The sequence below is a fragment of the Odocoileus virginianus genome, chromosome 23 (assembly GCF_023699985.2).
Source record: "Odocoileus virginianus isolate 20LAN1187 ecotype Illinois chromosome 23, Ovbor_1.2, whole genome shotgun sequence".
Taxonomy (NCBI): domain Eukaryota; kingdom Metazoa; phylum Chordata; class Mammalia; order Artiodactyla; family Cervidae; genus Odocoileus; species Odocoileus virginianus.
The window spans coordinates 19,265,174-19,279,730 of NC_069696.1; the positions used below are offsets into that span (position 1 = coordinate 19,265,174).

The window sequence follows — 14,557 nt, forward strand, 5'->3', positions numbered from 1 at the left end:
AGACAAGACCTGTCACCTGGGTCTTCTCAAGTTTGAGTGAAATGCCAGTCTCTCCCCCACTCTAACTGCAGGGGCTCAATCTCAAGCTCTCCCAAGGATCCCCCCAAAGCCTGTAGGTCTGAGGGGTGGGAGGAAAGAGGAGGCATAGCCCTCCAGTAACTTCCTCCCCAGAGCAACTTTCTCTCACAACCCTTTTCATAGGTTCAGTTTCCGGGCTGCATCCTGGCAGGTGCTGCTCAGGTGGGATCTTCTTCCACCTGGACTTTAATTTCCAGGTGGATGAGTGACTCTGACATCAACACCCTGCTCTACCCCACCCCTTCCCCAGTGTTCACACCACAGACAGGTCTGCACGGACAGACTAACCCTGTAATGTTTACAGAGAAGACGTGAGACTCCGATCTTCCCCCTACTCCGCCCCCTGAAAGTCTGAGCTGCCAGACCTTGGGGACCCCCCACGTGGGCAGCTCTGAGGATCACATGGGCCTGGAGCCACTGCCCTTGATGCTCTGAATCAGAGCCACCCAGCCAGGGCTGGATTAAAACGCCGGAGGAAATGTCTGAAGGTCTGGTCACAGAAGAGTCGGATAGGACTTAGCGACTAAACAACAACCGGAGCATGTGGAGCATGACTGGTCTCTCCATGGCTCTCTGTGACTGGCCCAGAATGGAAAACTTGACACTGAACTGTAAACTGAACCATGGGTCCCCAAGTTTTTTGGCACCAGGGACTGATTTCATGGAAGACAAGTTTTCCACAGACAGGGGAAGGTAGGGGATGGTTTCAGGATATTTCAAGCTCATTGCATTTATTGTGCACTTTAGTTCTATTAGGGCTTCCTGGGTGGCTCAGATGGTAAAGAATTTGCCTGCAAGGAGGGAGGCCTGGATTCAATGCCTGGGTCTGGAAGATCCCCTGGAGAAAGGAATGGCTACCCACTTCAGTATTCTTGCCTGGAGAGTCCCATGGACAGAGGAGCCTGGTAGGCTACAGTCCATGGGGTCGCAAAGCATCGGACATGACTGAGCGACTTTCACTTAGTTCTATTATGATTACATCAGCCCCATCTCAGATCATCAGGCTTTAGATCCTGGGGGTTGGGGACCCTTGAACTAAATGGTTGGTCTTTCCCAGCTTCAGGCACTCTAAGGCCTGCCCTCAACACCCCCTCCCCGACCCTTACCCCAAGAACACACCCAGCTATGCAGAAAGCTCCCCAAAATTCAATACAAAAGACTACACACAGTCCACTGAGGCCCTTGTCTACTCTCTTGCCATCATTACTGAAAGGGGCAGAGGGAACACTGGAAGAGCCAAAACGCCAAAACATCCGCAAAAGCCCAGAGCCAGTCCAGGCCACAATTTTCACTGTGAATACAATTCTGACACCTCTAAAACTTGATTTATTTTAGGCCTGATGCCTTTGGCCACATATAAATTTTCATGGCTGCATTAATTTGTCTCGAAGGACTTGAACTTAGTAATTCTTAATAAGTCCTCAACCCATAAGCCAAGATTTCGTCAGCTTGTGAAAGCTGAGCTCCCTAGTACTGAAACACTTATTTCTAGTGTTTGCTTTTAACCAGACAGAAAAGGATGTTGAAGAACTCCCTTATTTTTCTTGGATGTCAATGAACTTCATAGTGAAGACACTGCTTTCAACTGGCAGCTAAATGCAACAACTCCCTTGTCTTGGAACCAGAAATTGGACCATAAGTAAATTCCAACTTCTCTGGGAGTCCCCAGGGTCATTTGCTCTTCCCAACCTAGAAGACATGGCCCAACTGAAAGAGGCCCCATGTGGAAGCCACAGGGCTTCCCTGGTGGCTCAGTGGTAAAGAATCCACCTGCCAACGCAGGACATGCGGGTTCTGTCCCTGGGCGAGGAAGATCCCCTGGAGAAGGAAATAGCAACCCAGTCCAATATTATTGCCTGGGAAATCTCATGAACAGAGGAGCTGCTACAGTCCATGGGGTTGCGAAGAGTCGGACACGACTTAGTGACTAAACAACAGCAACAATGGAAGCCACGCAGATAAATTGAAGGATCCGACCAGTTCAGAGAAGCACTGTTTTCTTCCATTCCCAGGGCACTCAAAACTTGAGTGCTACATGCAGTGGAACGTGCTTGGGTTTTTGCTAACAAAAGTGTTTGTTGTTTATTGCTGGCTTCTATTTCGGGCCCTGTCCAATTCAATGCAGGTGGGGAAATTGTGGATTCATCCTTGTGCTAATCTGTGTAGTAGCAATTTAAAAACAGCTATGGCTCCAGGAAGGTGTCTAACTCTCCTATATCTTGCACAGGACCACTTTTCTAAAAAGAGTTATACAGAGCAGATCTAGTTTACAACTGGATTCAGGTGCTTTTTTTTTTTTTCTTTTTCTTTCTTTTCTTCCCTTTTTCCTTCCTTCAGTCCATTTTGTTTCATTTCATAAAATGATGATTCCAGTGATAGCAGAATGAGACAAATCTTTTCTCTTTTTCCAGGTAAAGACAACTTTCCTAAGTTCTATGCACATGGGAAACTTGCATTCCTTATGCAGATTTGTTAAATGTCGCTTTCCTAATTAGCCAGTTATTTGATGCTTCAAACTGGGTTGGTGGAGAAGACCCTTGAGAATCCCTTGGACAACAAGGAAATCAAACCAGTCAAGCGTAAAGGAAAGCAACCCTCAATATTCATTGGAAGGATTGATGCTGAAGCTGAAGCTCTAATACTGTGGCCACCAGATGCGAAGAGCCAACTCATTGGAAAAGACCCTGATGCTGAGAAAGATTGAGGGCAAGAGGAGAGGGGCACAGAGGATGAGATGGTTGGATGGCATCACTGACTCAATGGACATAAGTTTGAGCAAACTCTGGGAGATAGTGAAGGACAGGGAAGTCTGGTGTGCTGCAGTTCATGGGGTCGCAAAGAGTCAGACACAACTTAGCAACTGAACAACAACAATTTTGGAGGCTAGAGATACACATATATATGTGCACACATATGCACACACGTACATGCATATGACTGTGCCTTCCTGTGTAACAAGATACCTTCATTAACATGGAAAGGACACCTGTTTGCCTTTGATGAGAAAAATAGCACCTGTGCCTGATGACCAGCTAGCATCCCTTTCAGCTCTGTAACGTGAGCAGCACAGCGAAACCCAGAATATAAGAGGGCTGCATGAATATTTTCCCCAGAAGAGTTGTGAAAATGATACATCTTGCCAAAAACATGTCCACAGTCCCCTCTGACAATGACCTTCCTGCTCAGAGCCGTGTGTGGAGCGCACACACAGCTCACATGCTACATCTGGGGATGAAGTATCAGTAATCAGGCTCAAGGACACAGCAAAAGTGAGCGCACAGCAACGCATGGGGCTTTTTATTGTCTCCTTAAAATGAACCTGCAGGGAGAAGACTCCCTCTGGGTGTAAGCCATATCTTTGCAAATCTTCAGGGTGATGTAGATCTGTTCTTCCTAACAAAGAGATTAGTGGGGAGAGGAACTGGATTCTAGAGTAAGAAATACCTGCTTTGGAAGGATGGGGTTGGGTAGCTGATCAGAGAAGCTGAGTCGGAGCAATGGGATTTAAGCGGAGTGAGGGGGGTGTGCAAGCCTCTGAGAGTGTGGGTTATGAGAGGGTATTGAGGGCTTTGTGTTCACTTCCTATGGCTCCCGTAACAAACCCCTGGTGGCTTCAAAGAATACAAATTTATTCTCACATGTTCCCGAGGCCAGGAGTCCACAATCAGTGGTAGGGCTTCACTCCCTTCGGAGGCTCTAGAGGAGAACCCATGCCCGTGTCTTCCAACTTCCAGTGGGTCCCAGTGTTTCCGTGGCTGCCACACTCTCTGCTCTTACTCCTCCTGGGTTTGCCTTCTGTGTCAGCTTTCTCCCTCTGCCCTTCTCTTAGAAGAACACTCACCCTGGATTTAGCAGCAACCCAGGGTGATTGTAACTTGAGATCCTCAAATTAATTACAAGTGCAGAGATATTTTTTCCAAACAAGGTCACCACTCACAGGTTCCAGGCATTAGAATGTGGACGTAGCTTTTAGGGGACCACCGTTCAATCCCAAGAAACCCTGACATTTATGGTGGTAAGTGCCCTACATACAAACCTTCAAGTTGTGAACTTTTAAAGATGCGAACCAGCAAGGAGCCAGAACCTGTGCCATCAACATCAGGTGTGAGTGAAAGTGCAGCTTGCCCTCTGTCTCCTATGGCTGACGACCCTTCAGCTCCATCTCCCACCTGCTCCCTCCTCCAGTCAGTAACTCTTCCTGCCTGTTCCCTCGATGCCTGTACTCGATACCTGTTCAGCCGCTGTATGCTGTAGTAGTTGTTCTACTGTACTATTGTACTTTTCAAGGTACTGTACAATAACATTAAAAATGTTGTGTGTGTGTGTGTGTTTATGTATTATTTGTGTGAAAACTATTATAAACCTATTATGGTGGCTTCCCTGGTGGCTCAGTGGTAAAGAATTGCTTGCCAATGCAGGAGATGCGGGTTCGATCCCTGGGTCAGGAAGATCCTCTGGAGTACAAAATGGCAACTCACTCCAGCATTCTTGCCTGGAGAATTGCGTGGACAGAGGAGCTTGGAGGACCACAGACCATGGGATAGCAAAGAGCTAGACACAACAGCACACAAACATACTGCATAGCTGATTATGTTAGTTGGGTATCTAGGTTAACTGTGTTGGACTTACCAACAAATTGGACTTATGCATGTACTCTTGTGGAATGGAACTTATTCATTCGTAGGGAGCTTACTGTAAAGCAGAGGTGGGAGGTGAGGAACTTTACATGGGGATGTCACAGAAGGTCAGGAAGCAGTTGGTCATTCAAGGAGAAGAGGGCGAGTAAAGCCTGACACTGTGAAGGGGACACAAGAAGGAGAGGAAGGGGACTCTGTGCCCCCCTCGGGAGCCCCACAGTCAACACCAGGACATCTGTATCCCAGGACCGGGAGGGTGACCACTGCTAAGCTTCACTGGATGCCTCAGTCAAGGCAGCCAGTCAAGTCAAGAATGAATTTGAGAATCAAGAGTTCAAGGCAGCCACCTGGGGACCATAAGCAGTCCCGTTCTCAAATAATCCTAGAGACGTGGTGAGAGCCAACCCTGAGTAACAGAGTTGGGGCTGCTGAAGCCCCAGGGCTTTGTTTTGGATCCACCTGGATGGAGGCCACCCTGGCAGGAATGAGGCGGTGCGGTCCTGGGGGCGGTGGTCCACGTATAGTGTAGACTGGTTCAGCTAGCTAAGCAGAAGGCAACGGGGCTGGTGTCCCTCCTCCAAGCCATGCGTATCCTGTACCCAGTACAACCCCAGGGTTTGGGGAGTTTCTTCTCCTGTCATTTCCTCCAGAACTGTCATTTTTTCAAAAAATTTATTTTTTTGTCTGTGTCGAGTCTTGGTTGTGGCTTGTGGGATCTTCATTATGTCATGTGGGATCTTTCCTTGTAGCACACAGACTCTCTAGCTGTGGCTCACGGGCTCCAGAGTATGTGGCTAAGTAGTTTCTGTGCCCAGGCTTCGTTGCCCCATGGCATGTGGGATCTTAGTTTCCCCACCAGGGATCGAACCCACGTCCCCTGCATTGCAAGGCAGATTCTTAATCACCAGACCACCAGGGAAGTGCCCCTTCAGAACTGCTCTAGACCAGTTTCAACAAAAGGACCAGAGGTTTGACATCTCTGGGGGACGCCACGCAATAAATCATTCCCTTATTTTGCTCAGCTATCTGAAGGCCAGGCCCAGGCCCTCATTTCTAGGTCCCCAGCTAGTAGTTCATGCCTGCTGTGTGCCTTGGTGAGCTATTTTTAGCTCAGTATTCCAGAACCTAACCAAGATGGCCTGGGCCAGGACCAGCGTGTGACAGATCAGACTTGAGATCAGCTGTCTCCCACTGGCTCCCGGCCTAAAGTTAATAGGGCGAGAAAGTCCCATTTGTACAGGGAAAAGCAAGGCCCATTTCCTCACTGACGATCAAATGCCCCCCAAGCATCACACATCAGTGCAGCTATGGTGTAAATGCACTCCTCACCAGGCTGGGTTTCTTCCAGGATGCACACTGACACATTCGTTTGCACATTAATTTAAAAAGTCATACAGTGCCTATCTGCCAGAAGGATATAAGGCAGTTTCCAGATGCGTGTGGAACTTCTCGGGAACTCAGAAGAGTCATTGCCTAGAAAAGCCATGGGGTCCTCAGTTTTAAGAAGGCTGTCCTGATGGCACTTTCAGTGCTGCAAGCGAAGATGCCTGCCCTCATTAATTAGAGAAATACTTTCTTGACATTTCAAGTGAATAAAGTTCCTGCAGTTCCCCGAGGAAAGGAACCAACAAAATATAACGCAGGCATGTGTCACTCATGTGGTGAGAATGAGTGAGGCGGGATGCAGCCAGGTACCCTCAGGAGTCCCATGGCCTGAGAGCAGCCTCTAGTGACCTGGCAGCCTCTGCACCCCCAGCAGGCTTCCTTCAGCCCCTGACCTTTTTCCCCGCTCACATCCCTCTCCCACCCTCCAACCATGGCTTAAACCTCCTGGTCACAGAAGGCCCAGGTTAGAGTCAATCTTGTGGGCAGTAAGCCTGCTCAAACCCAGGAAATATCACCCTCCATTCAAACTCATGCCTCTGAAAAACTTATGAAATAAAAGGCAAATGTTAAAACACTATCTAATTATTTGGGGGTGAGTTAATCAGATAGCTGGCTACTCTTTAGTAGAGGAGAAGGATCTCACTTGTTAACTATCAGAAAGGTAGATGGGAAGGTTAGAAAGGATTAGCTGGAAAGAGCACTGGGATCTAGACATGGTGACACGCTGTTTAGGGGCTATTAGCCAGCCAGGAACATCAGAAGGGCAGATGACTTAACCTCTGCAAGCTTCAATTTTCTCATCTACAAATGAAGATATTAAAAGCACCATTACATAAGATAATCTATGTAATGTATTTGGCATTATGCCTGGTTCCTGAGAGCTGAAAAATGTTCACAGAGATATCATTGCTGAAGTTATATTAATAATAATGATAACTGTTACTATTATTATCAGTAGAAGTAGTTGTAGCAGTCATGGCAGTGGTAGTGTACAGTGACTTGAGAAGGGATAGATTAGGTGGAACCAAAACTGAAAGTCATTAAATGAGAAGATGGGAGATTAAATGAAGAAGTGGCTGCAGGGTATTAATACCAATCCTTAGCTGTGTCATAATGTTCTCTAGGGAGACATCCTGGCAAAGTGCTTTTTAGAAGCAGACACATAGGAACTCAAACCTTGGCTCTGAACTCAAATCTTGATAATGTAGGACTTTACGGAATCACTAAACTTCCTGGAGCCTCAGTGTTCTTATCTGTAAAATGGGACTAATCATACCTCATGAAAATCATTTGTATAACATATACACAACATACTTAATGTATCCAACACCCAGAGACTATGTCTCCTGTTTGTCTGGCCAAGCTCTTTCCCCTCCACATGGTGGTTGGCAGACTGCGAAATGAGAAATCCATCTGGACAGCTGAGAATATGAGAATGAGCATTGTGGCTCTTTGTTAAGAGAAGAAAGATGTCACCAGCTCCCTTACAGCCTCCTCCCACTGGGAGAGCTGAAGGAATGTACAGTAGGGTTGCTAAATGTTAGAACTTGAAACCATTTTTAGTTATAGATGCAGTGGAATCATTCTGAATTCACTGATGTAATGTGCTATTGCAAGATGGAAGTCATCCAGTAAAAAGGAACCCCAAAATAGGATGCCATGGAAATTTAACTCTGAACATTCTGACTTTGTACCTTGACATAAATGAGACCCAGGAACATTTTCCTGCCATAAAATTGAAGTTAATTTCTTAAAATATATAGATCTAAGGACAGCAAATACCTTCCCATCATCACTCCACAATATTTACGATTTGGTCTGATTTACATAGAAGATATGTCATCTATGAGAGTCAAAACAAGTTTAGAAACCCTTCTCCACTTTAAATGTTACCTTCCCTGATGAGAATTTAATTACACTGAAAAAAGAATCTTCAAAATCACTTCATTTCTCTGCAAAGCAAAATGTTATGGTTTTGATGGCTTTATTATTTTTTTTTCTAAATTCACAGAATATACTTCCTCTCACGCAAAGTCATTCCCAAGACTTAGCGTTTAGTTTTGAAGGAAAACTAATAAGAATTTTGACATTTTAAATGTACGTTCAGAAAACTCTGATTTATAATACTGCTCCTGACACTGATATGCAGTCGTATGTTATTAGTTACTTGAATGTTTTCTATAATTATGTAAATGATGTTGACACTTTCTGGTAGGATGCTTACCATTTACTATTTTGTCATTTGCAGAGTTCTGAAATGGATCAGATCACCATGTTCAAGCTGAACAGCTGTTAAAGGGCTCTTTTCTCTTGCTGTTTTCTTTGCCTGTCATGCCTAGTCCATTGCTCTGTGCAAGAGACTATTCAATATACTTCTCTCCTTCTCTTCCCACAGACTTTATATAAACATCATAACCAAGTTATGGTCACTGACATTGTGGAGCACATGGTCAAATAGGGGGAGAGGGATTTCCTTGGTGGTCCAGTGGTTAAGTGGTCCAGTGGTCCAAGAATTAAGTGGTAATTCTTAACCTTCTGCCTTCCAATGCAAGGGATGCAGGTATAATCCCTGGTTGGGAAACTAAGATTCCACATGGGCCAGGGCAACTAAGCTCATGTTCTGAAACTACTGAGCTCATATGCCACAACTAATACTGAGTGTAGCCAAAAATAAATATGTAAAAATAGAGAGAGATACAGGTACAGGTTGGGTACAAGTCTGTAGATCACAATGTGGGAGACAAGGGTTCTAACAAAGGTACAGATGATTGCCAGGACAGAAAAGACAATGGCTAACTTACAGATGAGAAAGCTTTACAAATAAAATGATCTCAAATTTGTCTTGCCATTTCAGTAGGAGTGTGGTGAGTGCAGAAGTGAGGAGAACAACCCAGGCAGGTGCAGAGCATGTGGTTGGGAAGGAGAAGGAGGCAAGGATGCCTGGAACATAGGGTGTAAGAGTCTACACACGAGATGAGATGGAAGTGATGGCACACCCTGGGGATCATTAGTAAAAACTCTGAAAGCCACATCTGAAAAAAGTCACCTTTACTCTGTAAGCAATGGAGCCACAGAGTTCTTCAAGCAAAGGTGGGATCCATCTTTTCAGAACATAACCAACATGGCGTGGAGGACAGACAGAGGCAGAGCCTCTCTGTTCAAGTGCCGTGGCCCAGAACGGTATGTTCTTTCAAAGCCGCAGAAGGGAAAACAATCTCCCTCCATCTCAATTATGCTTAGCTCAAGTAGAAAATCGTTCAGTTGTTGCCGGATGGCCCTTGAAAGGATGGAAAACATAAATACAGTGTCCTAATGAATTCTCGGAGGCATCGGAAGAAAACAATGTGATAAAAGTGGTGGCTCCCCCACTGAATGGCCCAGAGTATCCTGACCTCAAGCACGTTGTGTACTGCAAAGGCACGTGGTCCCACCACCCTCTGCATGGGGACAGGACCTGCCACGCCTCTGCCATTCCCCGACGTGAGGACACGGTCCTCCGCACCTCTGCCAGACCCACATGTGGGGATGAGCCCTGCCATGCCTCTGTCACACTTGTGTTTGAGGAAGGGCACGGCTTTCCTGGTGGCTCAGAGGGTAAAGAATCTGCCTGCAATGCAGGAGACTCGGGTTCAGTCCCTGGGTTGGGAAGATCCCCTGGAGGACGAAATGGCAACCCACTCCAGTATTCTTGCCTGGAGAATCCCATGGACGGAAGAGCCTGGTGGGCTACAGTCCATCAGATTGCAAGAGTCAGCCATGACTGAGCGGCTAAGCCACCACCACCAATTAAGTGTACACACCACAAAACCAACAAGTATTTAAGCATTCTGGAGAGCATGTGCTTCCAAGGGATTTTAATTGCCATACTTGAGACAAGGGCTTCCCTGGTGGCTAAGAGGGTAAAGAATCTGTCTGCAATGCAGGAGACCCAGGTTCGATCCCTGGGTTGGGAAGATCCCATGGAGGAGGAAATGGCAACCCACTCCAGTATTTTTGCCTGGAGAATCCCCATGGAAGGAGGAGCCTGGCGGGCTACAGTCACAAAGAGTTGGGCACGACTGAGTGACTAACACACACACACATACGGCCCACTGCAGCTCTGCCAGGTCCAGGTATGGAGCCCTGGGGCATCAGCTGTTTTCAGCCCCATGACTGCCCAGGTTACAGAAATGGGCACAAAAAGCAGTTGTAGAAGGGACTGAGGGAAGAGGTGTAGCTCAGATTTTCTGAGGGAATCATGATGGTGAAGGAAGGATATTGACAAAGGAACAATGTGAGAAAGGCTTAAAATGAATGAAGTAATAGATGGATGAATATCTGAATAAATGCATAATAAATCAGGAGCTAGAATAAGGAAGTAAAAAAAAAAGCTCAAAAGTAAAGGAGAAGGAAATACAAGAGAGGGAATAGTTTAAAAAGTAAGGAAGAAAAATAAAGTGAAAAGGAAGACACACCAGAGAAACAGCTGACATAAAGAGGAAAATATCGTGAGTGATCCTTTTGTGTGTGTATACAAATATATATATATATTTATTTCCTTAAGAAGCTTGTTATCTTCTTCATGCTTCTGAATGTTCTTGATGAGTAGTGATGAGTAGATGGAGAAGCCATAACTGAAGCCTCCAAAGAGACCATCTTCTCCTTTTCCCTCTTCCCAAACCATTTGCTCAGTGGTTAATTAGGTTTATCTTCAGGAAAGCTGCGCATGTGATAAACCATTAACTACATGTGACCTGTCTGGTCTAACACAGGTCTGTCTGTATCACACAGCTTCTCCTGGGGGTAGGGATGGGAAATCATGGTTTCTAAATCTTAAGAAAGCAGAGAGGAGGAGGTTTGTGGTAAGTGAATGTCTCTAGAGGGTTCTGGGGTTTCCAGAAGCTTTGCTGGGCACTCCGGGAAGGCAGCCCATAGTGCCAGGGTTGGACCACCCCAGTTACCAGAAGGGCAGGTGACAGAGCTCGACGGAAACTGATGATTCCAGCAGACCTGGAGAGTCACAGGTGCTGAGCACAGGTTTTGCATATCCTCACCCAGAGACCATGGCAACCGGCAGACATGCCCCCCCACCCGTCCCCCAACCATGGCACAGGCCAGCAACAAGGCCTGCGCTGGGTTCAGGGACAGCCCATTCACGGGTGCACCACCCCCTACCCTGGACAATCATCTAGTTAAAGGGCAGCTACTTTTCTTCAGGACACAATGCGAACAATCCTCCTTCCCAGCCCGGGGGACGCGCGACAGCGCAGAGGAACAATGGGGGAGCACGCAGGCGAACAGCCCTGGGTAGAAAATGAAGGCGTAAGGAGCTGGTGCGTGCAGTGTGGGTGCGCGGGGCGGCCCTCTAATGACACCCCAAATTCACAGCCCTGTGCTGAGCGTACCCAACAACAGGAGCCCTGCGCTCAGAAAGCCGCTAACACACCAAGCCCCTCATTTGCAGCCCAGAGCCTGCTGGCGCCGACCTTTCACAAATGAGAAGGTGAACGTGAGGTGATATTATTTCAGTAGGGACACTGATTTCTGCTCCCGCGTCCCAATTTAAGGAGTCATAAGAAAGAATGGTCGATTTTAGAGATTTAGAAAATTAACAGGTCCGTGAGAGCTCTGAGTACGGCTCAGAACGGACCGAGGGAAAAGACGGGAGGTTTCAAGTGGTGCTCCTACCTTTTTGTCACTCAGGCCGGAAACCTGGTCCACATACTCCTCTTGGATCATGAAGGCAGCTAAGTTGGCAGTGTAGCTGGCCAGGAAGATGACGGCAAAGAAGGCCCACACGGACACCATGATCTTGGACGTGGTACCCTTGGGGTTCTGCACAGGGACGGAGTTGTTAAACACCAGACCCCACAGTAACCAAATAGCTTTGCCGATGGTGAAAGATGGGCCACCTGGCTCTGGTGGGACAAAAAGACAAGGACAGAAGGTCAAGACAGACTCACCGGTTCCATTTAAACCTACAAGTACATGGGCTGATAAATTTCAGCTCAGACTGGACACCGGCCAGTGAAGCCCCAGCTCTTTCATAGGTGGTTTTTTCAGTTGAGAGTTCATGTCTCACTTCTTTTTTTTTTTTTTCATGTCTCACTTCTTCTGGGGCCCTCCGGAAGGCAGAAGAGAAAAGCCAGAGGCCTGGGATGTGTGGTGGATCTTACTCCAACCAATGACCATAACTCAACCAGGACAACAGAGGAGCCAGCTTTCTGCCTTGATGGATGGAAGACCATTAAGATCCCATCAAAACTGAGTAACGAAGGCAACCATCCCACTCTGGTCACCTTTGCATCCTCATTACTGTGGTTCTTAAAATTTATATTTGTATCTACCAAGAAAACAATTAAACTTCAAAGAAGAGGAGCAAGAACCAGGCAGGGTCTTTTCTGCCCACTGGTCACAGACCTCCAATTTTATTCACTGACTCTGCTTTGAATGTAGTTGATCCTGATTTTTCTTTGGCTTCTAGCACTCAGTGTTTCAAAGACAATCTTGACCTCACTCCCATGCCAACATTTCCCGCCGGGTTTTTTCCACCAGTGCCTGCCTTTTGTATAAGAGAACACCAAGAGGCCCAGAGAGTCAGCCGCAGATTCCTGGCTTGGCCACATGAATCTAAAGGCAGAAAGGTAGGCTGTCTTTGTCCTCCACCCAAACTTTATGTAGATCATTCAGGGCTTCTGCCCATAAATTTATTGTGACCTCTCTGCTTTCTCTGCTTGGTGATGGTGAAACCTTGCCTGCTTCCTGCATCTGCTGGCAGCTCCTATGCTGCAGAAACGAACATCTGTGCGCACAGTTTTACAGCACATTAGCACAGGTCTTACGATGCTTTCTGCGATCCTTTGAGCATCTGCTCTGCCACCTAAATCATTAGTGACTACACATGTCAGGCCTAAGATCTAACTGCGCACACACATCTGTGTGTGTGGACCTTATTTCGTGGAGCAGATGCATATTGAATGAGTTGTGTCTAAATCAAAATTTTGTACACTGTAAGATGCCGCAAGGAGACTTGATACTTAAAGTGGCCCCATATTGAATTCCTCGGCGAAGACAAGCATCCTTTGGTAAAGTGAGTCATTGTAAGTTCTTGCTCTGAATTTGGTGTCTGAATATTTGCTGCTTTGATTCTCTTTGCGGGTCGGGGAGGGTACATGCTGTCTTTAGTTCTTAACATCGCCAACATATGTAGGTGCTTCTCCAATGCCTCACTTGTTACTAATCGGGATGGGGAGTAGTCACAGCTTTGGGGTGACCTATTGGCACAAGCAGGAAGCACTTGACTATTCTGTATGGTGGAGATGTTCACATTTCCAGCCCAGAATGCACACCCTAGATGAGAAGGTAGGTGTGCACCCGGAAATCCTTCAGTGTAGGAGTGGTTCATAGCCTGGACTGTGAATTCAACAGAAGCACAAAGGGAGCTTTGACAAAATATTGCTGCCTGGCACCCCATCCCCAGAGATTCTTATTAAGTTGGCGTGGGATGGAGTGGCTATTCTAACATGCAACCAAGGTAGAGAACTGCTATTTTGAAACCTACAGTGATTTGAGTTCCGCTCTGGACTTGAATATTGAATATTCAGAATAATGGAATATGAGGTCTTTGCATCTTTTTCTTTTAAGTGCTCTATAGTTAATTCTTAATGTATTAAGAATCTCTCCTCTTTGAGGCATAATTCCAGGATAAAGCTCACTTTGTAGATGGGAAAAGACTCAGAGAAGGCATTATATTTCCTAATCATGGGGTTCTCAGGAAGTTTTAGAAGAGATATTTAGAAGGATCCCATGTTCCCCTTTGCAGATCTAGTAAACTTTGTGTGAGGTCTCACAAATGCCTCAAACACATGGGTGGACCTTCATAGCCAGGAAGATGGATGGACCACCCCCAAGAGTAGCTGTGGGTGAGAACTGTTATCTCCTGGCCATTTTATTTAATACCCAAATCTCTGTCTCTTGACAGAGGGATGTGAGCTGCAGACACATTCTGTAGAGACCAGAGATGATCCTTTGGCTGCGGAGAATTCTTTCAGTCACAACTACCCTGGCATGTACCCTGGGGTGACCTATTTTTTCTTTCTTTTTTTTCTGTTTTTACCATTCCAGATGTTTTATTCTGTGAATTCGGAAAATTCTGAAACTAGTTCTAGCCCTTGCTTTTCCATGATTCAGTCTACTTTTTTTCTTATTCTCGATACATGCATCTCATCTGCCTTGTTAGCCCATCTGATCAGACAGACTGCTTATCACAGCCTAAGGTTATCACAACAGTTTCCTCTAACACGGTTACGTTACACGTATCTCCTGCCTGCTCAGCTCTCACTCGCCCAGGGGTAGAACTGGGCTAGGGGTCAGGCTTGAGCCGGGGAGGGGACACACAGATTCAAACCAGCATCTTAACTGGGGTCTTTCTAACAAGTCACTAAAAGGATGACCGAGAAGCCTGAGGGTTAGGGAGG

At 46.4% G+C, this 14,557-nt stretch overlaps 1 protein-coding gene across 3 annotated transcripts in view; it reads right to left on the minus strand.

Moving 5' to 3' along the window:
* Window positions 1-14,557, minus strand: part of GRIN2B (glutamate ionotropic receptor NMDA type subunit 2B) — a 483,052-nt gene that overhangs the window by 40,842 nt on the left and 427,653 nt on the right. For all 3 annotated transcript variants that reach the window (XM_070453649.1, XM_070453650.1, XM_070453651.1), the window contains one exon: window positions 11,769-11,998. In XM_070453649.1, coding sequence (XP_070309750.1) covers window positions 11,769-11,998 — 230 coding nt within the window. The remainder of the gene's footprint in view (window positions 1-11,768; window positions 11,999-14,557) is intronic.